Below are 23,616 nucleotides of genomic sequence, written 5' to 3'. Positions count from 1 at the left end.
CCAAACCTGAACTTCCAAGGGTTTTTTTATTTCCCTCTCCCAGACACAATTCCCAAGACACACAACGAAGGCTGTTACAGCCCAGATAAGCCAAAAATTGATGTCTGATATTCTGAGATATTATTGTTACTTGGTTTTGGCCACTGTTACTTGTTTTCTTCCAATGTTGTAACTACTTTAAGATGTCAAATTTTAGTCTGAGGTTTGATCTTGCAGCATGACTGTCAAGCATACAGTTTTACAATAGAAGGCTCACCATACATAGCAGAGACACAAAGCTTTATAACAGCACCGTATGTTTTAGATTTGACAGTCCAGAGTCGAGCTTGAATGCTGTGGTCCAAGTAACTCAGAAAAAGTAACATCTGCTGCTCCAAGATTTTTCCATACCCTTGACTTGACAAATAAGGAAAAACCCATGATTTTTCTCACATCATCCAGCTCCAGCAGCACCAAAGATATAACTAAACCATGACTTTAATTATTCCTTTACACAATTACATTGCCCACCATGAGATAGCTATACAGCCACTAACGTGTGTCACAGTGTGTGAACAAGGGTTCTGTTTCTCAGCTGCTGCACGTATTCCTTTGCTTGCTCAAAGCCAGTCCTTGGTGGCTCTGGGGGAGGAGGAGGACCTTCCACCAGCTTCACAAAGTAGTGGCACCTGCTGATTTTCATCATGCCAAACATGCCCTTGCCGTGGCACCGCAGGCGCTTCACGTAACGGCCCCTGCCCGTCTGCGACTCCGCTGCAGGAAAAGGACAGGGAGGGAAGATGATTCAGGCAAGAACAAACTGCTACAGCTGCAATAAAACACCTGTCTTGCCAGGGTATTTTTCATGGCTCTTTCTGGGGAGTTAATTCTACTTGGGATTCTCCCTTCCATCTTTCTTCTGTTGCATTTAGCAGATCACTGCTACAGAGGAACCCGTGAGCTGCATTAACGCTCTTCAGGAGCACCAAAAAGGGGAATTTAGAAAGCAGGCACACAAAGATAAATATGTGGGGACGGACAAATCACGCTGAGCACTTACTAGATTATACAGCTCTTCTGAAGGTGGTATTCATTTCACTGCCTTTCAGTAGTTTGTCTCATGAATTCCTGTAAAGTCTTACAGACTTCATTTTCCCTCCTTTCTCCCTTTATTGAATTCATCACAGGTATTTTCATTATCTGCACATCCAGTCCTGCACTACAGCTGAGCCTTCCTGTGGCAGAGGCCTGGAAGGCTCCAAAGAATTCTAATCAAATCTCTCTACACTCCAGGTGACTTTAAGCTTATGAGGTCAGATGAGTAAAATTTATCCCCTATGAGACAAAATGGGAATTTTTTCTATGGGCCTCAAAACACCTAAGAGTAAACATTTCTCTAACATTTTCTAGCCTAAAAAGCACTTTAGTTGGTACAAGCTTATCCTGCAAATCATCTACAGCAAGTCTTTTTATTAAAAAGTTTACTGCCATTACTCATTTACTTTTACATTGTGTCTGATAGAAGTTTAACTTTGATCCTGCAAATCAAATTGTACCAGCCCCAGACAAAGGTTCCAGCATCTCTGACTGGCTTCTTATTGTCCAATCTTTCATATTTGTGTCAAGCATCTTCCATTGTTCAACAAGGAGCAGAAATTCCATTCTCAGATGGATACACCCATTTAAAAAATGCTGCAAACATGTGCCTTTCATATTTTGGTAAAGTTAAGTTTAGCAGAAACTGTCCTCTATTCACTTCTGGCGATTTCAAGCATCGAAGTCTAATGAAATGTATTTATATACATTATTAAATATATTAAATATATTTAATAATGTATATAAATATATTTCTATTCTATTTATATAATAAATAGAATAGAAATATTTTATATACATTATATCAATATTAAATATATTATATACATTTTCATAGGGTAGGATAGAGTAGGATGACATTTTTCTAATGCACTAAATTAAAAAAATGTACCTATGTGTAAGTTTGATTTGAATTCCACATTGTGCTTTCTTACAGCCATTTCCTGTGCTTCTAACAGAACCTGTAACAAAAGGAAAAGAAATGGAAATACTGAGGAATTTAAGCAATGCTATTTCTTATCTCTAGATAACATGAAAGAAATTGCAAGTTTAAGTCAGTTATAGAAAAAGTATTTTATAAAGATAAAAACTGTTAAAAGACAAGCATCTTTTACATAAGACTGTTCCTTGCATAGAATGAAAAAGCCTCCGGACAATTTTATTACATTTTTGGGGAGGAAAGGGAGTGGAAAAGATGGTTTTCACCAGCACTTGTCAGCCTTCCCTCCACAGACCTTTGTGTAATTAGACATCCGGCTAGAAATAAATTCCAAGGTGGGCAAAATGAACTTGGTCCATTCAATCTTTTCAGCTAACACAGGACATTTCTTTGCCATAATTATACCAGAAGTCAATGCTTCAGCCAAGAAAACGAGTAATTTGAGAATCCAAACTACCACAGTGTATTCAGAGCATTTGTGCCTTTACAGAACTCAGTCCTCTCCTAAATAATGTCCCTCATCTCTTACAGTTTAAGAACCAAAGCACACAGATGTAGCAGCCATTAGGATTCTGCACCTTCTACCATGAACTTAACACCAAGCACTGCTAGAGAGGACATCCACATGGAATTGATCACCATGTCAAGTTAGAACAGCCAGCAAAAGTGACCTCAACATATTCATAAGTCACAACATTACATGACTGCAACAAAAATATGTTTGTTAGTATGTGCTCCCAACAGGCTTACTTGAAACACAAAACCCCACAGAAGTAGAAACACCTCCAAACGTCTGGTGACAGGTATTGATTTTTAAGTTTTCTGGAAACCAGGAGTGTTAAAGAATACTGCTATTTACCTCTTTGATCACCTTTGCTCCCTTTTTGTCACTGAATTCCAGCTGAGCAAGAGCCTGATCAATGGACATTCCTTTTATCTGCAATCAAAGTGTTAAAAGTAACTCCTGCATTTACAAGTTATTTCCTTTCTCTTATTCAGAAGACAACATTTAAATTATACTGCTATTATAAAAACAAAAATACTGTCATTTCCTTAATTACCATTTCTTCACTGTAACACCTTACAGCTAAACCAAACTACAAACAGCCATTCCCTGTCCAGACCCATGCTCACCCCCAGGACTCTGCTATAAAGGTGCTGATTAAACTGTGATTGAATGAGGCTCTTAAAACAAATACAGCAATTAAATTTTGCATTCTCTCAAGTACTGTACAAAGTACTCTTTGCTTACCAGTTTTGCCAGATACCACATCTTATCTTTGCTGTATTTTATTTCCCTCCGACAGTGATATATTTCCTGGGGGCAAAAAAAAAGTTAAAGGATGAGTAATTTTGCTGTGAAAACAGGAATGGAGCATCCATGTCTGCTCCACAATCTATTTTCTTACTAGGAATAAAATAAGAATGACTCTGCCTACTATGAGAACAGCGCATAGCTTTGACATTTAAAACTGAAAGCACTAAAAAAAAGATGCTGGCACCCAGGAAATTTTAATTTAATCTTATGACAGTTTATAAGCAGAAATCCCTTAGAAGGATAATCAGAAGGTTTATCACCATCTTTTCCTCTCATTCTCCCCACTTTAGAAGCAAAGATTGACATGCCCATTCAGCCTTAAAAATATTACCCTGCTGTCAACTCCACTTACTGGGAGAGCAAATAAACAACATTACCAGAATGAACTGAATTAGCCCTCAAGAAGTGAAGAGGGTTGCAAGTTTGATTGGCACAAAGAGCTGCCTCCACAGACCCATTTAACATTATTGCTAACAGGGACCAGCACCAGCTGGTAGAATCTAACATCAATACAAATTTGAAAGAGATGGAACTCTTGATAAACAGGGAAAACACTGATCTAATAAACAAGTCTTTCAATAGCTGCATTTTCACACACACTGCACCAGTCAGCACAGCCCACAGCAGGGATTTCTATGTCCTAGGCCACAATGTTCACAAAAGCAATCAATAAATGCTCATGGCCCACAAAATACATGCCTAAAACCCTATTTTTTTTCAGATGTAAATACTTTTACTTTGCTGAGCAGCGTGTCTAACAGAAGCCACAACACATCAATTCCTAATGAAGAGAAATGACAACAATGGAATTCCAGAATATCAGTTCTTGACAGTACAACTTCTACCTCCTTGTAGTTCAGAAACTTGAACAAACAGAGGATGGGCCCCTTAGAGCTTGAACCACACACTGAGTAGGTGAGCAGCTCCAGGTAACTCGAGGCTCCAATATAATTTAGAGGTGGAAAGAATTCCAAGTGATATCAACTTCTACAATACAGCCAAAAACTGAATAAAATCCTAAATAGCGAGCAAACAAGCTTTCAAACCAGTGCTTTGTGCAGTCACCCTGTGCAGACAGTGAGTCTGTTCAGAAATTGCTAAACATTCTCAGGTGAGGACATCCTCAGGTGCACCCTTACAGCTGGTCTACGAGGCTCTCCAGGCAGCTGGGGAGGATACACAATCCTGTTCTTCTTCTCCCATTTCCCAATTCTCTGCAGGGATGTGCTGGTGTGGAGGCAGGACAGAGGAAAAAGGCTCCCAGATGGCAGCCACCTGCAAGAGAAAACCTCAGCCTCAGCTGCTGAACACAAGAGTTCTTTGTCCCTGCCCAGTTTATCTGGAAAATTGTGAACTTGCTGTCTTGAAAAAGAGAACCAGCACATTTGTATACTCAAAAAAAACCCAAACTATTGAAACCTTTGTAGTTTATGCTGAAAGGGATTTTTAATTCAGCAGGACTCCAGCTTCTTAAAGCAAACCATGAATGTTGGTATGAGATTCCACATGAAGTGTCCCCAAACTGTCACACAAAGTCCCAGCCACCTCTGTTCTGATGCTCTTGTGGGGTTCAGGACTCACACAAACCATTTGTACCTTTCCCAAGGTACTTTCCATGCTTCTTTTAACTTTTACCAACAATACATTTAGCAGTGGAATTTTCTAGTTTTTCAAGGGGCTGAGTATCAGAGATTTATAAACATTGTGAAATTTGAAAAGAGAGGTATTCTATACTACTTCCAAAACACAATCAGGTCAATGCCACAGCTCCAGGGCTGGGTGAGATGGCCAAGCCAGGGGACTCCAGAGCCCTGCCCCAGGTGCCCAGGCAGGGCAATGCCTGTCCCACTGCCTGGGGCAGGGGTGACAGAGCCAGACTCACCTCTCTGGCTGTGCCCAGCTGAGGAGACCCCGTGCCCAGGCAGCACCTGAAGGGAAAGTGAAGAAGGTAAATGCGAAGAAGGTGATGGTAAAATCACAGCATGGTTTGTGTTGGAAGGGACCTTGAAGACCATCCAGCCCCACCCCTCGCCATGGCCAAGACACCTTCCACTATCCCAGGTTGCTCCTAGCCCCATCCAGCCTGGCCTTGGACAGTTCCAGGGATGGGGCAGCCAAAGCTTCTCTGGGAAACCCGTGCCAGGGCCTCACCACCCTCACAGGGAAGAATTTTTTCATAATATCTAACCTAAACCTACTCGCTGCCAGTTTGAAGCCATCCCCGTCACCCTGTCACTCCAGGCGCTTATAAACCCCCTCACTCCATCATTCCTGGACGCTCCCTTCAGACACTGAAAGGACACAACTTGGTCACCTCGAAGCCTCTCTTCTCCAGGCTGAATAACCCCAATTCTCCCAGCCTTCCCTCACACGAGAGCTGCTCCATCCCTCCGATCCACCCGGTGTCCTCCTCTCCAGCGAGACCCTCCCAAACCAGCGCCGCGTCCCCTCAGCCTCACCCGCGCTCAGCGCCCAGCGCGCCGCCATCTTCCCGACCGCGCTTTGCGGCAGCGCCCCGGGCGGGCGCGCGGGCAGGGGCGCGGTTTGCGACAGTTTGCGGCGGGTTGCGCGGCGCTCGGCGGCAACGCCCGCAGCACGTGGGGCGGCGCGGGGGGACCCGGGGCGATGGCGGCGACAGGGACGGGAGCGGGGAGCGGGACGGGAATGGGGGTGCGGGCACTGCCCGCCTCCCCCAACTGGTACAGCAGCCGCTGCAGCGATGCCAGCAGCGACGGCCGCCTCTTCGGCTTCGCGGCGAGGCACCGCATCTGCCTGCTGGATGTCGCCGCCGGCGCGCCCACGTTTTACGGTACCGTCACAACCTTCCCTGTTCCCCGCACCGTGCAGAGGCTGCGGGGCGGTACCGTCACAACCTTCCCTGTTCCCCGCACCGTGCAGAGGCTGCGGGGCCTCCCCGCACCGGGAGCCAGGGTGGGCACGGGGGATGCGGGGAGCTCGGCGGGCTCCGGGCGGCCGTGGGAGGGCTGGGCGGGCTCCGGGCGGCCGTGACTGTCGCTCGCTGTCGCGGCAGGGGAGCTCATCGGACACACGGACAGGATCTCCGCCTTCGCCTTCTGCCACTGCCCCGGGCACGGCGGGCTCTGCGCCAGCAGCTCGGACGATGGAAGCGTCAGAATCTGGGACAGCGGGAGCCTGTCGCCGGTGCTGGAGTACAGCCTGCACCAGGTGGGGACACGGGCAGGGGACACGGGGACTCGCGGGTGTTCGGGGCTGGCGCACAAAGCAGGCGAGGCTGCTTTGCCCGAAAGTGAGTTTCAAGCCCGGTGTGGTTGATCCTGTTTGGCGCTCCTGGGCGCTCTTTGTTCGCAGCCTGCAGCGCTGTTCATCCCCGTAATTAGCTGCTGCTTCACCCAGCTCGCCTAAAATGATCTCAGCAAATTGCTGTGGCCACAGGACAGAATAAATGTGTATTTAAAGAGTTACTGCGGGTCAGGAGTGCCCATCAGCAGCTCCATCTATCCTCTAAAGCCTGAAAGAACAGAGGCACTCAGGGATAAGCCACAGTGCTGCTGGGCACTGCTCTTAGAGGATTTCCTGCTGTTACTCTGTGTGTTTAGATGGCAATAAAACAGCTCTAAACCTTTACAATGCTCTTTCTTCAGAATGCCATCTCAGCACTGCACTGGTCCCCTCTTGTGAAAGACCTCATTGTGACTGGTGATGAGAAAGGTGTCATTGTTTGTCACTGGCACAACAGAAATGACAGCCAGCAGTTCTTCCCAGAGCCCAGGACAGTGTTCTGCCTCACCTGTTCTCCTCATCATGAAAACCTGGTGGCCATTGGGTAAATGCTCATTATTTAATGTTTTGTTTTCCTTATGTTTTGTTTTCCACTTTTTTCCATTTTCCAAGAATTTTATTGTGAGGTTTTGCTACATGGTTGAAATGTAAATTTTAAGAGGTCTTGATAGTTGTTCTTTTAGTTTTGGAGTAAAACAAATTAGAAATAACATTTAGATTTGATAATCCTGCAAACGCAAAGAAATCTGTAAAAGCGTAATGGTCCAGCCTGGCTTCTCTGTAATAGGGTGATAGTGACCCTGGAAAGAGCCTGTAAATCACCTTGGATATTATTCCACAAGCATCCAAGAATCTCTTAATTAATTTAAATCTCTGCTTTCAGCTACAAGGATGGCATGGTGGTGATAATTGATATCAGCAGGAAGAGAGAAGTCGTGCACCGGCTGAGAGGCCACGAGGATGAAATCCATGGTCTGGCCTGGTGCCCTGTGCCTGGGGAGGAAAGGTTACCTGCTTGGCAGGATGAGCTCCAGGGTAGGTGAACGTGATTAACAACTTGTGGAGTAATTTTTAGTTCATGTAAATGTCCTTCTGGAGGACTGAATTTTTTACAGAAGTTTAGTAGTTAGCTAAGCAACTGATGAGTTCAATGAAATATATTCTGATACAAATCAGTATAATTTCCAGCTCATTTTTATGAAGCTTCGATTTTTGCAGCATAATAACATGACTTCAATGGTGTTCAGCAGCTCCTTCAGAAGAAGGCAAGGTTCCAAATGGGGAGCTGACACAGGACACAGCCACAAGGAAAGGTTGTTACCTGGCCTCTGGAAGCAAGGATCAAACCATACGAATATGGAGCTGTACCAGAGGCAGGAGTAAGTAAGAAATAAACAATAACTAGGTGTGGAATAACTCCTGAACTGCAAATTGCCTTTGTGTGCTGAAAGCATGGGGAATGTAATTAAAGCTGCAGATCCTCAGGACTGCTCTGTTTGTCTAGGTTTGAAAAGACAGGTGTCTGCTGAGGAAGGCAGGAGCCTCCCTTGAAATGGAAAATGCAAAGTTCCTCCCTCTGAATTGTTACAATTTTGAAATTAAGGGCTCTCAGGCAAAGATGTAGGAGTAGGAATAACAGCTCTTTGTTAGGAAAAAATAAAAATGCAGTAATACAAAACAACCCTGAGAGGGTCAGAACATGACCTGACACCCTGTGGGTCAGGGTGGTGGCACAGTCCCATTAAATGGTGGCTGCAGCCCTCCTGCAGTGCCAGGTGTGCTTCTCTTGGAGCAGGGATCCTGCACAAGGGGGGAGTTTTGCTCTGAAGTTCCAGGGGTGGTGAAAATGGGCCTGGTCTTCCTCTGGGAATGCACTGGGCAAAGGCTGCTGTGGTGTTCCAAACCTCAGATTGTATCCAGGTAGGAATGCTTGGCTCCTCCCTCTGGGATGGATGGAATTTTATCAGCCATGCAGGGACACTCACTGGCCATGAACAGAAGATATTTTCTAGAGGGAGGATTGGGTGTGGAAGAGATTAAGAAAACTGCCCCGTTAACAGAGGATAGCTGCCCCACCTCTAACAGATGGCAGTAGAATACACACTCAGCCACATGAGTGCATTTGATGCATGAGTGCACAATTCTTGCATTTCCACCCTAAGACACTGAGAATTTGGGTGTGAGGTGCAGTGATGCCTCCTTGTCCTGCAGGTGTGATGACTCTGAAGCTGCCACCCACCAAGAGGAGAGGTGGGGCCGTGGACCCGGCGGTGAAGGAGCGCATCTGGCTGACAGTGCACTGGCCTGCTGGCCACCCCTCAGACATCCTGTCCAGTGCCTTTGGGTAAGTGGGGCACCCAGCAGCAGCTGCAGAGTCACTTGGTCCTGCTGAAGGAAGTGCTGAGTAGAAAAGACCACCCCTTCTTCCCTCCTTTCCAGTGTTACAGGAGAAAACAGGCCGAGAGTTAGAGTTCAGACTTTGGGAAAGTTACTGTTTGTCCCATAATTTGTCCAACAGTCTGAGTATTGACTGCTAATAGCACTAATTGTGCTATTAGCAGAATTAGTTTTGCCCATCTGCTGGGAAAAATTGGCAGTTTTTAGGTGGAGTTTGGGTGTGTGGCTTTTTACAGATGTCTGCAGAATTCTGTTGCTCCTGTATACAAGCAGTATATTTGTCATATAGTCTGTATAGAACCTGTGTTGTTCTTCTGAAGTGAAAAATTTAAATACATTTCAATTTTGCAGAGGAGAACTGCTCCTTTGGAATTTGACCCAGCCTGGCAAACGCAAATGGACTCTTCTGGGATCTTCAGAAGGACAAAACCACTCCCGAATTGTGTTCAATCTCAGCTCTGTGAAGCACCAAGACAGAGAGCTCCTTTTTTCCATTTCAATGGACAGAGATGTAAGAACCATTTAAAAATTAGCATAGGAATGCCTCTACAATGCAGTTTGACTGAGTGAGACTAAACCTTTTAGGGCCACAGTTTTCTGTTTTCTCTAAAAGTGGGTTTATTTTAGCATTTTATGGCCACCATTTGTCCTGATCACAGGTTGTCTATGTTTCTGTTAGTTTATAAGCTCAATCTCTTACCATGGTGGAGTGAATGCTTATGACATTCTAGACTTGAATAGTAAGCATTTAATGAAAGGGATTTTCCACTTCTTTTCCTGTATGTTTCACTTTTAAAAGGCCTGGCTTTCCTTCTTAAAATCATTTAATTGTAGAAATGAATGCATCTATTTTTTATGGGGTTTTTTTTGATCTTTGGTCTTTTACAGGCAGCAGAGTGTCTCCTGTTTTGAAATTGGAAGAGAAACTTAGTAAAATAAATTCATTATGTCCATTCCAGTCCTGCAGCTGCTGCAGCCCTGTCTGTGACATGGAATCCATGGGTGCAGATCACATCCTGCCAAGCCTTTGATTCTTCATTTCACTTCTGCTTTGTTTTTCCTTGTTCTGTCAGTCACTCTGTATTTAACCATTCCTTATTCCACAAATATTCTTCAGGTGAAATGCTGGGATCTGTCCACTCTGGATTGCTGCTGGACCATGCCCTCCCTTGGAGGGTTTGTCTACAGCCTTGCCTTCTCCCCCGTGGACACAGGCTGCCTTGCCATCGGGGTCGGGGACAGCATGATCCGAGTCTGGAATACTTTGTCCATCAACAACACTTATGATGTTAAAACCTTCTGGCAAAGCATAAAGTCCAAGGTTACAGCAGTAAGTGTGCTTTGGATTCCTTTTTTTTTTTCCCCGTATTCTTTTCACTCCATTTTTTTCAAGTATGTTTTTCACTCTGAAGGTTTATCCCAACTAAAATGAGATAAAGCCATGTTGTTCATTTTATACTCAGTTCTTTCTGTGTACAATACATTTTAGAATCTGGCAAGAAGTTTTTAGACCTGTTTACGATCCTAGAAGCTTGCATTTACATCTAGTGGAGATAAGCTGAAGTCTAGCTGGCTGTTATGTTACTTTTTCACTTTGCTTCACCCATGGTTGCCCTTGCTCTGCAAGGAAGTTTGACAGATACAAAAAGCCAATACAACCAACATAGGTGTCTTCAACTGTGGTTTAACCACTGGTTGGTCAAAAGCTACTGCCTGGTCAAATAGCTGGCAGCTATTTCTGGTTTGTAATGTAGCTATCAAATAGGATTTTAATGATTTTAGTCCCTTGCATCTTATACCATCATACCAGGAAGGGAGAAAGACTTTGATACTCAGAGTGATCAAATCAAGTGGCTGTGGTTGGAAGGGTGGGTATAAGGTCCTTGCTCATCAGTTTCAGCATTTTCCCTTTGTTTATTATTTAGCAATAAAGTGTTTGTAACTTTGGTCATTTTGTGTCTCTTTATATTTTTCTTGCAGTTATCCTGGCATCCAACTAAGGAAGGCTCCTTGGCTTTTGGAACAGATGATGGAAAAGTTGGCATATTTGACACCTTGTCCAGCAGGTGAAAAAGTAGCTTTCAAATTCATTAGTGTCAGTTCTTGTTGGTGTTACCACTCAGGGCTGATGTGGTCTTTGTTGAAGGATATTAAGAGATTAAATTCAAGTTAGTCAAACAGGTGGATTTTCAGTACATTTTTCATTTTCATCATGTCACTGACCTTGTAAGGTGAACTTGCTTTAAGGTAAACTTAAAATGGCATGACCAGAGATCACCTGTGGGAGACATCACTTCAGGAAGACTTTACCCAGAAAGACATTTTCAGGGAAGGAGGAGCAGCAGGGAGGGGAAGGTTACCAGGACAATTAGGTTACAATTTTAGTAGTGTCCTGCAGCAGGTGTTAAAGAAAGCTTGGTTGAGCCATGGCTTTAGAATGTTGGAGCACCTGGTCTCTCAAACATGTTGCTTTTATTTTATCTTCTTTTCATTTCCATTTGCTGAAATCTGACTGTCCCTTCTTCCTTATCTCCCTGCCCAGTGCTAAGAACAAACCACCTCAGATCTCCAGCACTTACCACAAGAAGACAGTGTACACATTAGCCTGGGGTCCTCCCACTCCTCCTCTGATTTCTGGTGAGTCTCCCAGCACCTTGTGACAAAGCAGAATGTTCATGCAGAGCACACAGATGCCAGGAAGCTGCCATTCCCTCCCTTCTTAGGAGAAGGAGCCCCATTGCTTGGTGGCAATCCTTAGAATGTGTTTTGTTTGAGGAACTTCTAACAGTTTTGCAAGGCTACAAACTCTGGTAGTTTGTGAATTCTGGTACCTTCAGCAAATAGGTTTGAGTAGTGTCCCACACCTCTGGGCTTGCTTCAGGGTGTTACAGGCTTCCTGCAGCAATTGCATCAAACCAAATACAGGTTCCAGAGCTTCTGCCATTTGAACTTTAGCCCTGCTTACACAACTTGGATCTTTTTCTTGTAGGGACCAAAATTTAAAGAGAATTTTATTGGTTTTGTGCTATGAGGGATCTGTTGGTAGGAATGAGAGCTCCTGTTAGAGGGTTGAGAATTTCCAGCTGCTGGACCACAGGCAGTTGAAGGATGTATATTGCTTTTTGAAACAATGCTTTGATTTATAGTGGGAGAGATTAGTTCTGTGAAGAGCGAGGAAGAACAGAGTGTAATTAGCTCTTTTTCTCTGTTGGATAGGAGAAGAAAATGAACAGCCCTCTGTAACTTTATATAGTTGTGCTGGAGAAGGAATTGTTTTTCAACACAATCCCTGGAAGCTTAATGGAGAAGCAAATGACATCAACAAAGTCATCAGAGACACCAATTCAATCAAAGTGAGTATGAATTTGAGGGGGTTTATGGATTCATAGTAATCACACCAGAGTTTCCATGGCCTTGTAGTTCTAAGTTTCTGATTTTGCCTTTTTGATGTATCTGTAGCAAAAAACTTGAACCCCTCACTCTCCAGGGATGAATTTCAGTGACACTGACTCAAACTATTTAAAGAGTTTATATATTTGTGTCTGAAGAGGGTGGTTGGGTTTGTTTTTTTTCCCTGGTGTCAACAGGGCACATCTTCTGGCATTAATTGCTTAATTTTCTGCTCTGTGATTTAGTTGGGAAAGGTAAATGGGGGATAGAGTTTGGGTTTAAAACTGTGTGTGGCAAAACAAGTTTTTCATTAAAAACAGTCATGATTTTGCAGGAGGCTGTTGCCATTTATACTGCAGCCAGTGCAGAGTGGCTGGTGATCACTGAGTATCTTCTCAAGTGTGACCAGTCATTTCTTAGTTGAAAGTGTGAAATAAGTGAAGTGGGCTGGATCTTCAGTTCTTTCAAGTCAGCTGAAGTCAGTCCAGGGGTATTGATTTGTATCTGCTGGGTTTTGGCTTCTTCCTCGAGTTGAGACTCTCTAGGGGTTAAGAGAGTAATGTTAGAGGCAATGAAATTGTCATATTTAGGCATCTGAGTTGTAAATTGTAAGTAGCTTTTGTCTGAATTCAGATGAATAGAGATAATTAAAAGTAAACTTTGGTTTCTTTTGAAGTGTGAAAGAATTTGCTTGCAATGTCTGGTGCTTTCCAAGGAGTGTAAGGCTATGAAACATCAATGTCCTACTGGAATGCAGACAAAACTTCAAAATACTTCTCAGAACTAAACAACAGCAAAAACCAATCATTGGTTCTTGCATCACTAATTTCAGTCTTAATTGCTCAGGTTTATGTCACTGCTACAAAAGCAATGGATACTGTTATGACTCTTCATTTTGCAGACTAATTGCAGCTCTGTCCAGTTGCCAGCTTTGCTCTGTTGAATGTATGTGAGAGAGATTTAGGAGGTTTTGGCAATAATTGTGTTTTCTTTCTTCAGCACAAGCTGCCTGCACGGACAGAGGTCAGCTGGAAACCAGATGGCAAACTCCTGGCTCTTGGCAATGAGGATGGGTATGTCCCACTTGTGGGTTAAGGTGGTGTCTGCTGATCTTGACTTCAGTCACTGTGGTGGAGCAAAAGTACTTTTTGTTGCCCTGGTTTGTGTCTGTTCTTTCTGTGCTGATGTATTTGAATCATGGTAATATAGAATTCCCTGTTATTTGTTGTAGCTGCTCTTGGCATGGAGGATCCTCATTATCACATTAAATTCTGTTTCAAGGATCCACTCATAGTAGAAATGCACTTTTGGTGATCAGTGAAAGCAGAGTTTGAGTTGACTCCAGAAAGCACAAACTCAGTTACTCTTAATTCATGTGCTGCAATTCCGCTCATGCAGTATAACAAAAAAGTTCCCATTTTCACCAACTACTGAAATTCTTACACTGTTCTTCTTACATTTCAGCTCAATTGAAATATTTCAGGCACCAAACTTGAAGTTGCTCTGCACTATCCAGCAGCATCACAAACTGATCAATGCCATTCGTTGGCACCATGAGCACGGGACCCAGCCAGAGCTGAGTTACTTGATAGCTTCAGGCTCCATCAATGCCACCATTTATGTGCATAATCTGAAGAGTGTTGTAGGTAACAGTTTGCAGATTATATTCCAAATCTTGGCATCTTTTTTTTTTTGTTTAATTCTGTTTTGCCTTTCTGGCCGTCCTTAATAATTTTTCTTTTTTCTTTCAGAGAACTCTTCAGAAAATCCTTTGACAATAACGGAGCCTTTTCGAACTCTGGCTGGGCACACAGCTAAAATCACAAGTCTTTCTTGGAGTCCCCACCACGAGGGAAGATTGGTGTCTGCTTGCTATGATGGCACTGCACAGGTATTGTCCAAAGCACCTCAGATTTGTATTTCGAATCATCCATTCCACAGCTGATCTAAGAGCAAAACTTTGTGAGATAAACTATTGAAATACTGCAAGTTTACCTTTGCTAACCATCTGCTGGTTCTGGATACCTGATATGCAGATTATGTTGTGATTTGTGAATTGATTTGTAAGTCTAGACATTAAGGTTTTCATATTAGCATTTTTGGATCTTTAGGAAAGAAAGGTATTGTGCAGCTGTATCAATGCAAACAAAGGAAGCCCTGCATTTTGTGCATGTTGGTGTTTGAAATACCTCTGCAAAATCCCAAAAGACAAGTTCCTACCTGTGCAAATCATGAGAAAATGCAGAATATTAGGTGCAGAAGTGACTTTGAGTAATTGCATTTCTTTCTTTGTGGCCCAGGTGTGGGATGTGATGAAGGAAGAGCCTCTCTGCAACTACCGAGGGCACCAGGGCCGCCTGCTGAGTGTGCAGTGGTCACCAGTGGAGCCAGACTGTGTTTATACAGGAGCAGATGATTTCTCTGTTCACAAATGGCACATCTCCAAGCAGGAGCACACACGGCCTCCTCAGGGTGAGTGCATTCAAACAGAAGATCTTCCCTGAAGGTGATGGAGCTGAGAATTGGGGAGGTGCCATGTTGAAATGATGCAAATTCTTGTGCTGAATTCCAAATCTGCCTCTTCCTCTTCAGGAATAAAGTGTGTCTGGGTTTAAATTGAGTGATCTTATTTGGAAACTAAATGTTGATCCTGAGATACAGGCAGTTAATACACTAAATTTTGCACCTTTTAATTTTGCACCTAGGCAAAAAGAGTATAGAATTAGAGAAGAAAAGAAGTATACAGCCAAAAGTCAAAGCCAAGAAGAAGAAAAAGCCTGTAGGCAAGAGTCCAGGCAAGCAGGATGCAAATGATGCCATGAATGGAGATGAGAGCATGAAGGAAATGCTGCTGGAGGAAAATGGAGTGTCAGACCATGAAGGAGAAAAAGAAGCTCAGGAGGCAGAGTTGGCTGATAAAGTCTCTATGACTGGTAATAATCAAATCATCTTAGTTCAGTGTTTCCTGGACTGTTCAGCCCTCAGAGCATCACCAAGTCTTATAATTCTGATGGATCTTCATTGGTGTCTCTTGACACCTAATGGAATCTTCTGACAGTTCTCTGTTTTCTTGATATTTCCTTTCCCTAAAAAGCTGTTAAATTCTGTGTCAAAGCAAAGCTTGGTTTCTGTCTATTTCAGAATTAATGTAACAGAATGTAATATGTGAATTATTCTGTGTACATTTCTGTTCATTGCTTTTCCTTTATTTTTAATTATAGTGTCCAGGGATACGTCTTCATCTGCATGTGATGATTCTTCATTCAGCTTGCCAAACCCTTCTGTGACCCAGAAAGCTGCTCCTGTGAAAAAGGATCCACCTAAAGAGAAACCAAGTTAGTATGTTTCAGGGATTTTTAACAGTCCTGTACTAAGGCAGAGTTCCTCATTCTAGACTTGTTTGACTGCAGCTTCCCTTCCTACTGTGACATCAAATTAATGCCAGAGAAAGAAAAGAGTGCTTTTGAGGGGTTCTGCTGTAACTGCAGCAGCAGTGTCTAAAATGTATCTGATATTTCAGCTCCTGATGCCTCTCTGAAGAAGAGGAAGCCTCGTTCTATTCTGCCCTTCAGCACATTAATGGATCACAGATCAAAAGAAGAATTGCATCAGGACTGCTTGAGGCTGGCTGCATGCCTGAAATCTAAAGGTACCAGTATAAAATTTAAAATACTTAGAGGGTAGTTGCTCTCAAAATCAAGTGTCCAGGGACTTGACTTCAACCACAGCACATTTTTTAAAATCCTCACCTTTATCAAAGAGTGGGACTTGGTGTGATAGCAAACTTAGATCTGAGTGTTGACCACAAATTATTAAATCTGCTGTACAGGAAAGAAAGTAGAAGACAGAAGTATTTGCCAGCACTTGAATTCCCAGCTTTGTGTTAAATCCTAAATATTCATTCTTCTTACCTTAGATAATAATGAAGATGTGTCCCCTGACCTCAAGGATTGCATCCACCTGGGGCTGTTCACAGACAGGGATTCTCTGCACAAGATGATTGATATGGAAGGTAAGTGGCATTAAAAATATGTCCCCTGTAACTGGTATACTCAAGTAGAAAACAAGTTGGGAAAAATGCTTGAGTTTTCTTTACTGTGGATTACAGTCTGGGATTAAGAATGAAGCTCTGTGTGAGAAGAATATACATCTTTTTCCCAGATGGTTTTTACATCTTTCAGATGCAAACCTGCCTTATCTTGAGCTTGAATGATTTCCCCTTTGCCAAGCTATTTTACTGTGACAAATGATGCTGTTGCACTCGTGCTGATGGGAAGTGTGTTTGCTTCCAACAGGAAAGCACCACTTGGAGAATGGGCATGCAGAGCTCTTCCAGCAGCTCATGCTGTGGAAAGGAGACATGAAGGGTGTCCTCCAGGCAGCTGCAGAGAGGGGGCAGCTCACAGACCAGCTGGTAGCCATGTCACCCATGGGTATGTTTGCTCTAGCACCACATGAACTGGTGGGATTGGCTGCTAAGGGTCCCCTCATTCTGGTGGCTCTGGACAGAAACTCAGGAATTAGTCCTTTGTGATATGACTAGCAGTCCTTACAGCTTGCTGCTGGTTTACATATGCTTTTAAAGTTACTTTACTGGCAGTGAAGTCCCACAGGCAGGTTTAAGCCTTAGTTTTGCCCTGCTTCACTGGCTTGTGTTAGGGTGGTTAAGAAATAGAGCTGACTTGGGGCAGAGAGGTGCATATTGAGGAAACCAGTGATGCTATCACCCAGGAATTCTTCCAGTCATAAAACTGCCTCCAGTGGTGTTGTCTTCTCTTTTGCAGTTGGATACCAGGCCTGGGTTTGGACAGTGGAAGCCTTTGCCAAGCAGCTGTGTTTTCAGGAGCAATATGTGAAGGCTGCCTCCCATCTCCTGTCCATCCATAAAGTCTATGAGGCTATCGAGCTCCTGAAAGTGAACAATTTTTACAGGTTGCTGTGTATTTATGTTTAGCACTTTGTCTTGTTTTTTTAGTGGGGTGGAATGAGCATTTTGGTTCACTCTTTGCACACAGATTAACTTTTCTGTCTGGTTTCCCTTGTGTGCATTAGGGAAGCAATTGTAATGGCCAAGGCCAGGCTGAGACCAGAAGATCCAGTTCTGAAGGAGCTCTACACCAGCTGGGCAGCTCTGCTGGAGAAAGATGGTCATTATTCCATGGCTGCCAAATGGTGAGTGCTACTGGGGAGAAGGCAGAATTGGTTCCATGCCTCAAACAAAGAAGGTTCTTGGTTTTGTATCAGTTGAAACCTGTTCACTGGTCTGGTCATTCTTTGTCTGAGGTGCTTTCTGAGCCTGATCTCACTCAATTTCCTCTAATGTAGGTGGGAAGAGAAGCTCCAGAGAGCAGTTCAGAACATAAAGTCCAAATGCTATGTTACAGTAGAGCCATTTCTTTCCACAGACATTACTGGAAGTTTTTGAAAACTAGTTTAACAAGGCTAAGATTAGGTTGTCTACAAAAAGGCTGTGTGAGATTTCTAACTTCTCCACTGGCAACATGCAGTGCAGCAGTTCATCTTGAGCTTCTTGAAGCCTTAGCGAATATCCTTAGCTAATATTGGGGTATCCTGCTCCAGCTGGGGTGTTTTAACTTTGTGACTACCAAAATTACTAATACCCCTTGAAATACTTTGGCTGCAGTAGTGTCCTCTGCTTAATGCTGATTTCAGTTCTGGCAGCTTTGTGGGTATCAGAATTGTGAGAGGATTTGAATGAAACCCAGAGAAATGCAGTAGGGACAAACAGCTGCATCTAACCTTTGTCTCCTGAATCTGTGAAGTTTTATTGCTCATCCAAGCCATGTGTAGCATGCAGACCATCAGGGATTTCTGTCCTGACTTTAAAGCTGTGTGACTTCCCCTTTGTGGTTTTGCATCAGATTGTTCCCCATATGTCTGTAGTAAACTTTGATAAGAAAAAGTGATGAGAGCTCTGAGAACCTGTGGAAAATCATTTGTGTATTTGTGGTACTGTGTTGCAATACAACTTAAAAACTATTTTAGTACCAATCAGCTTGTTTTGCTCTTATCTTTTTCAGTTATTTGGGAGCTTCCTCACCTTATGATGCAGTTAAAGTGTTGTCAAAAAAGGGGGATGTGGCATCTCTTAAAACTGCTGCTGAGCTTGCTCTGATATCTGGGGAGGAGGAGTTGTCAGCAACTTTGTCTTTGAGATGTGCCCAAGACCTGCTGTTATCCAGGAACTGGGTGGGAGCTCAGGAAGTCCTTCAGCAGCATAAAACTTTATTTGTGAGTCTGGTCCCTTCCTTTCCACCTTCTTCAGTGTTGTCTCTCTCCAGATTGACATAACTTGGCACCACTTCCCATTTGTTAATAGTTCACAGATGGTCCTTTGGGCTGGTTTTGCCTCAAAATATTCTTTTAGGAGTATATTGGAATGACCCTATGGAATGGTCATGGTGTGTCGGGGGGGTGCAGACTCTGTGCTTGTTTTGTTACATGGGAGGTTGTAGAGAAAGGTGGGATTCTCTTAAATGTAATACTGATCATGAAAAGAAAGAAGTGAAGTATTTGCTATTTACATTAAAGGAACAAATGAGCCAACTGGAAGTCCAGCTGCTGGAGGCTTAAATTTGAAATGTTTTTGTGGACTGAGAAGCAGGTGGCTACCTTGGCTTGCTCTGAGGTTTCCTTCTGACTTCCCTTAGACTGTTACCAAGAAGCTGCTACCAGGCATGGTGTTTTGAAGTCACTCTCCCTGCTGTGGTCAGCAAGGGCTTGTTTTTATGGTTGCAACAGCTCAGTGCTTTTTTCCCTCTCCTTGTTAAAGGGACAGAGACTGGTTTTCTGCCTGAACGAGCTGCTCTGCAGCTGCCTCAGTGAGAGGAATCCCTGTGAGCGGAAGAGCCCCGTGCCCCCCTGTTACCACAGCTGGGAGCTGAACAGAGAGGCCCCATTTTTTGACATGGTGACACAAGTGTGGCAGAATGTGCTGGGCATGGACACCACTGAAAAAGCCACCTGTGCACAGGAGCAGCTTCACAGGATTGAGCATCCTCCTTCAACCAGCAACACACACCCAAAGCAGGTAAATGGATTTTGAGCTGTGCAGGCACAAATCCTTACTTGGGGATGGGCAGTAAACCCAGCACTCTGTGGTGTTGCAGCAGCCATTCCCAGGGAATTGATGTCTTCATTCTGCTGCAGGATGAGATTAGTCTGGGGGAGAGATGATCAGCTGTTGGGACAGCTTTGTGTAGCCACCAGTTTGTTTCTGTGCAGGGTAAGAACTGACAGGGTGTTGGGATCAGCACTGAGGTCACTGAGGTGTGCTGGATGGGAGTGATTGACAGAGCTGAGTAGTCTCAGCAGTGATTCTGTTAGGGGAGGAAGGGCTGCTTGTTGTCAAATTAGTTTGCAAGGTCTGTCCTTAGACTGGTGCTCCTGCAGCTCTTCTCTGTGACCACAGTGAGTCACTGCTCCCCCTTCTCATCTGCTTACTAAGACACAGGCAAGCACAGTGGCTGATTTTACAGCTCCAGGGGATGTAGAAATGCTCCATCTCCTGCATGAAGGAGACTGTAAATTGCATTGTCACTAAAATTGCTTTTGGTCAAGTCATGTGCTTCTGGGCTCTTCCACAGTTGTCATAAGCTCACACTTTGCAGTAAAATTACTAACTGTGCTCTCTGATGCTTCCTTTAGGTGCTTTTCCATATCTCCCATGACCTGGCCCTTGCAGCCCTGAGCTGTCACTTGGGTATGTGGGATGAGGCAGTGAAAAGTATTCTTGGGGCTGTGACTCGCAGTTTTGATGCTGGGAATTTCACTCTGATGCAGGAGATTTGCAGTATCATCCTTCCTGAGGGTGAGTCTCTCCTTGTGTCTCTTCTGGCACTGACAGGGCTCTTTCCTGCCAGCACAGCTTTGTCCATTAATGTTCCTAAGCCAAATAATGTTTGGAAGCAGTAAGACATAGACATATCTGTGGAAACTTGTGGAATTTGGCTAGTGCAAGGGCCACTGGGCAGTGAAAATTCCTGACTCTGGAGTGAGTAGTGTAGGAAACTGAGTGAATTCTCTTCTTTGAGGGAGAAGTTGGAATGCTGTGTTCATTTCACAGCAACACATTCTCCAACTTGTCCTCCATTCTCTGTAGGTTATGCAGTGCATTTAGGTTGTGGCTTGTGATTATGTGACTCTTGTGTTTTGCAGCTTGAGATCAAGGAAATTTGCTGTAGCTGAAGAGAACATTTCAGCTAGAACAGAGTATTGTGTTCACAAAGATGCCAAAAATGTTTTGCTTTCATAATTTGTGCACTGCTGTGCCAGCATCTGAGTAAAACCCTGATTTGGGTTTCCAGGGTTTCCTGGTTGATTTACCAGATCTGCTCATTGTCTTTGGAAAGTTCCATGAACTATTTGTAATCCTTTTCTCATGATTAGGCTGTGATGACCTGAGAGACAAACTGGACAGCACAAATTCTCAGAGCATGGATGCCTGCAGGAGTCTGGAGGCCTTTGTGGCTTACAGGCTGCTCTATGACCTGTGGTGGAACCCACCCAAAGACTCCCTTGGCCTGCAGAAGGCCGTGTTGGGTCCCAGTGAGCAGACAGCTCTTGAGAAGAGCTGTGTTTCAGGTGACCCAGCCCCTGAGGAAACGGTTCAGACTGCAGCTGAGATGGGTGAAAACCTCTGCAGTACAGCTGAAGTTCCTAAGTGTGAGACACAAAGTGACTCAAGAACTGATTCAGTTGATGTGGCAGACAGACAGTCAACACTCAGGAGTTGCCAAGTGCTCCTTTCAGAAGAGATGGCTGCCTTGCAGAACACCCAGAGAGACATAGCTGAGGTCCAGGAGACTTTAGCAGAAATGATCCGCCAGCATCAGCAGCAGAGGAGCAATCTCCAGGAGGACACAAATGGAAACAGCCAGGGAAGCAACCTGGAACAGAATTCAGAGACTGAATCAGACAAACCATGCCCTGACAGCAACCAGATGAATTGGTAAGACTTAGCACAGGAATGAGTGTTGAAAAGTGTTGCTTTTTTGTGTGTTTGTGCAGGAGATTTCTTGTTTTGCCTAGACTGCCTCTAATTTCCAGCCCATCACCCAGGAGCACTTGAATATATAGCTCAGAAATCTTGCATTTCCCCTGGGCTGAACCACCACATGCATACACTCAGTGCAGCTGAAGAGTTTTGTAATGCATGAGATGTTGCTACAGTGAATAAACAGGACAGCTTGGAAAAGGGAGGATAATGAAAAGGCTAAGCATGATCCAAGAGTTTTCTCTGTTGAACGTTGGATGGGACTTTGGCAGGAACAAGCTAGAGCATAGAACACTCAGCCAGTTCTCTCCTGTGCTCCTTGTCCAGGAGGGAGGTTACAGTCACCTAACAAAAGCGTTACTCATGACACCTGCTCTTCTCTTGACAGCAAAGATGAAGCAAAGCAACCAGTTACACTCCCTGAGCTCACAAAGCAGCTTCTGAAAGCAAAGCAGAAATTAGCTGAATTCCCAGACAATTTAAAGGTAAGTTTTCAGAAGAGCCATTGCAGTTCTGAAAAAAGTTGTTCTGCAAGGACAGCCTTATCACAGAATCCCTTTCATGCAGAAAGGAACACTGACATTCCTTGTGGTCCTGTGGAGTTTTGAGAGAGAACTGACACATGGCAGCAGGGTGATGTTTTTCTTTCAATTATTATTTTCCTCATACAATTGGAAAGTAAAGGTAAAGCTACTGTGGGGGGGAACTCAGTGAGATATCCTGTATGGATCATCCCATGCATTTTAAGAGTAATCCCTTGCTGCTTATCTATGAAAAAAATTTATTAACAATGAAATATAAAATTTAAACTATAAAATGGCCTTTATAGATTAGGAACTGTAGAAAGTATGCATAACACATTCAAAAACGTGTAACCATGGCGATTGACAAGTGGGGGCAAACCTGGAAGAATGTGAAGAGAAAATGCATCTGACTCCTGGCTGGCTGTTCTGAAACTGCTACAAAGCAGTGTCTTCAGAGAGCTGCCTGATGAACAACTGTAATACAACCTGTAGACATCACCTTGTGGTCCTTCTGCAGGTCTTCCCATTTCCTGACGTGCTGGAGTGCTGCCTGGTGCTCTTCACCTGGGATCCCAGTGTCCTCCTGAGCTGCAGGAAGAGGCTCTGGCTCTCCTTAGGAAACAGGGTGGTGCTGGTGTTTACAAAAAGGCTGGCAGGAGCTTCTTGACATGACACTGGAGACCAAACTCTCCCTTGAGCTGCCTCCAGCTACTGAACACTTAATGCTGCTCTTTCTTCAAGTGAAGGCTTCTTTTGATGGCTGTGGCTGTTACTGATACAAAATGTCAGGTTTATACACATCCACTTGTGCTCATCCACTGATACTTATTTAAGGAGACTGGTAGAAAACTGAAAAGCAGTAGAGAACTGTTATAACTGATTTTTGTATAGTTTTTTTATTTGTTGGACACTATGCTTTTGAAAGTTCTTGCTATTTACATGCAAGAGAAAGTTTTGAGCAGCTGTGTAGTCTTTCAGCAGAGGAGGAAGAATAGCTGCCCTCAGGAAAATCAATGGTTTCTGTAAGCAAACTGACCCTTAGGCCAGTATTGTTCTTAAAAGCTTTCTGAGTTTATTTTCTCTCCTTTAAATAAAGTCTTCTACCACCATGAATTGGTATTTAATTTGATGCATAGAAATAAGAATAGCATTCTCTAGAATGGTGCTATTCTAGAAAGTGCCAAAACCAATCTTGGATTTTGCAATCTTTAACATGCAGTGTTTTGACCAGTCTTACAGCTTACTTAAAGGCTTTGTCTGTCTTGTTTGTAAAATTAACTTCTATGAAGAGCACAAGGGTGCATAAGTTAGTGAACACAGCATCTTAGTCATTTTTAGAAGCAAGGCTTTAAATGCAGCAAAAAAAGTTGATGGGGGAAAGTGTGCATCATGAATTTAGAAAGTTTAAGTACAGTAAAGATTATTGCTAAAATAAAAGGAGGAGCGATGGATTTTTAGATCAAAAGCTGTTCCAGATTCTTCCAGCTAAAATACAAACTTAAATCCTGACAGATTTCCTGCTTCAAGCTGAGTAAAGCCTCAGAACAACTTCAAGAGCAGCAGGTGGAAGCCAGGGGTTAGACTGAAACAAGATCACTGATTAAACACATCTAACAGAGGCAGTGTTGCCACCAATTTGAATTTGCTAAGTTCTGTACAAAGCACCTGAAAACCAGGTGGGGGAGCCAGGGCTTAA

The 23,616-nt window shown here is 43.7% G+C and overlaps 2 protein-coding genes across 3 annotated transcripts; one reads left to right on the top strand and one right to left on the bottom strand.

Annotated features, from left to right (window-relative positions):
• Nucleotides 1–459: 459 nt before the first annotated feature.
• On the bottom strand, nucleotides 460–5,856 carry MRPL22 (mitochondrial ribosomal protein L22). 2 transcript variants are annotated; one of them, XM_009091483.4, is made up of 7 exons: nucleotides 5,792–5,856; nucleotides 5,215–5,260; nucleotides 4,472–4,607; nucleotides 3,267–3,332; nucleotides 2,874–2,951; nucleotides 1,967–2,036; nucleotides 460–753 (listed from the first exon to the last, which is right to left on the bottom strand). In XM_009091483.4, exons 1-7 carry the CDS (start codon nucleotides 5,817–5,819, stop codon nucleotides 542–544), a joined length of 636 nt encoding a protein of 211 aa, XP_009089731.3. In that variant the 5' UTR covers nucleotides 5,820–5,856; the 3' UTR covers nucleotides 460–541. The 2 variants fall into 2 exon arrangements, with proteins under 2 accessions (XP_009089731.3, XP_050835699.1); XM_050979742.1 differs by lacking the exon at nucleotides 2,874–2,951.
• A 71-nt stretch (nucleotides 5,857–5,927) lies between these two features.
• On the top strand, nucleotides 5,928–23,033 carry GEMIN5 (gem nuclear organelle associated protein 5). Its single transcript, XM_050979647.1, has 28 exons — nucleotides 5,928–6,141; nucleotides 6,364–6,518; nucleotides 6,956–7,137; nucleotides 7,477–7,628; nucleotides 7,841–7,972; nucleotides 8,805–8,937; nucleotides 9,342–9,501; nucleotides 10,108–10,320; nucleotides 10,971–11,056; nucleotides 11,533–11,627; nucleotides 12,207–12,343; nucleotides 13,380–13,453; nucleotides 13,845–14,026; nucleotides 14,132–14,271; nucleotides 14,681–14,852; nucleotides 15,086–15,313; nucleotides 15,602–15,715; nucleotides 15,901–16,029; nucleotides 16,297–16,392; nucleotides 16,676–16,813; nucleotides 17,165–17,312; nucleotides 17,433–17,552; nucleotides 18,422–18,632; nucleotides 19,174–19,431; nucleotides 20,049–20,211; nucleotides 20,790–21,351; nucleotides 21,785–21,881; nucleotides 22,438–23,033. The coding sequence occupies exons 1-28, from the start codon at nucleotides 5,958–5,960 to the stop codon at nucleotides 22,585–22,587; spliced, it is 4,611 nt and encodes a 1,536-aa protein (XP_050835604.1). The 5' UTR covers nucleotides 5,928–5,957; the 3' UTR covers nucleotides 22,588–23,033.
• Nucleotides 23,034–23,616: the final 583 nt, after the last annotated feature.

The sequence above is a fragment of the Serinus canaria genome, chromosome 13, assembly GCF_022539315.1.
Source record: "Serinus canaria isolate serCan28SL12 chromosome 13, serCan2020, whole genome shotgun sequence".
Taxonomy (NCBI): domain Eukaryota; kingdom Metazoa; phylum Chordata; class Aves; order Passeriformes; family Fringillidae; genus Serinus; species Serinus canaria.
Note: the sequence above shows the minus strand (reverse complement) of the source record. Positions and strands in the feature narration are given on the sequence as shown.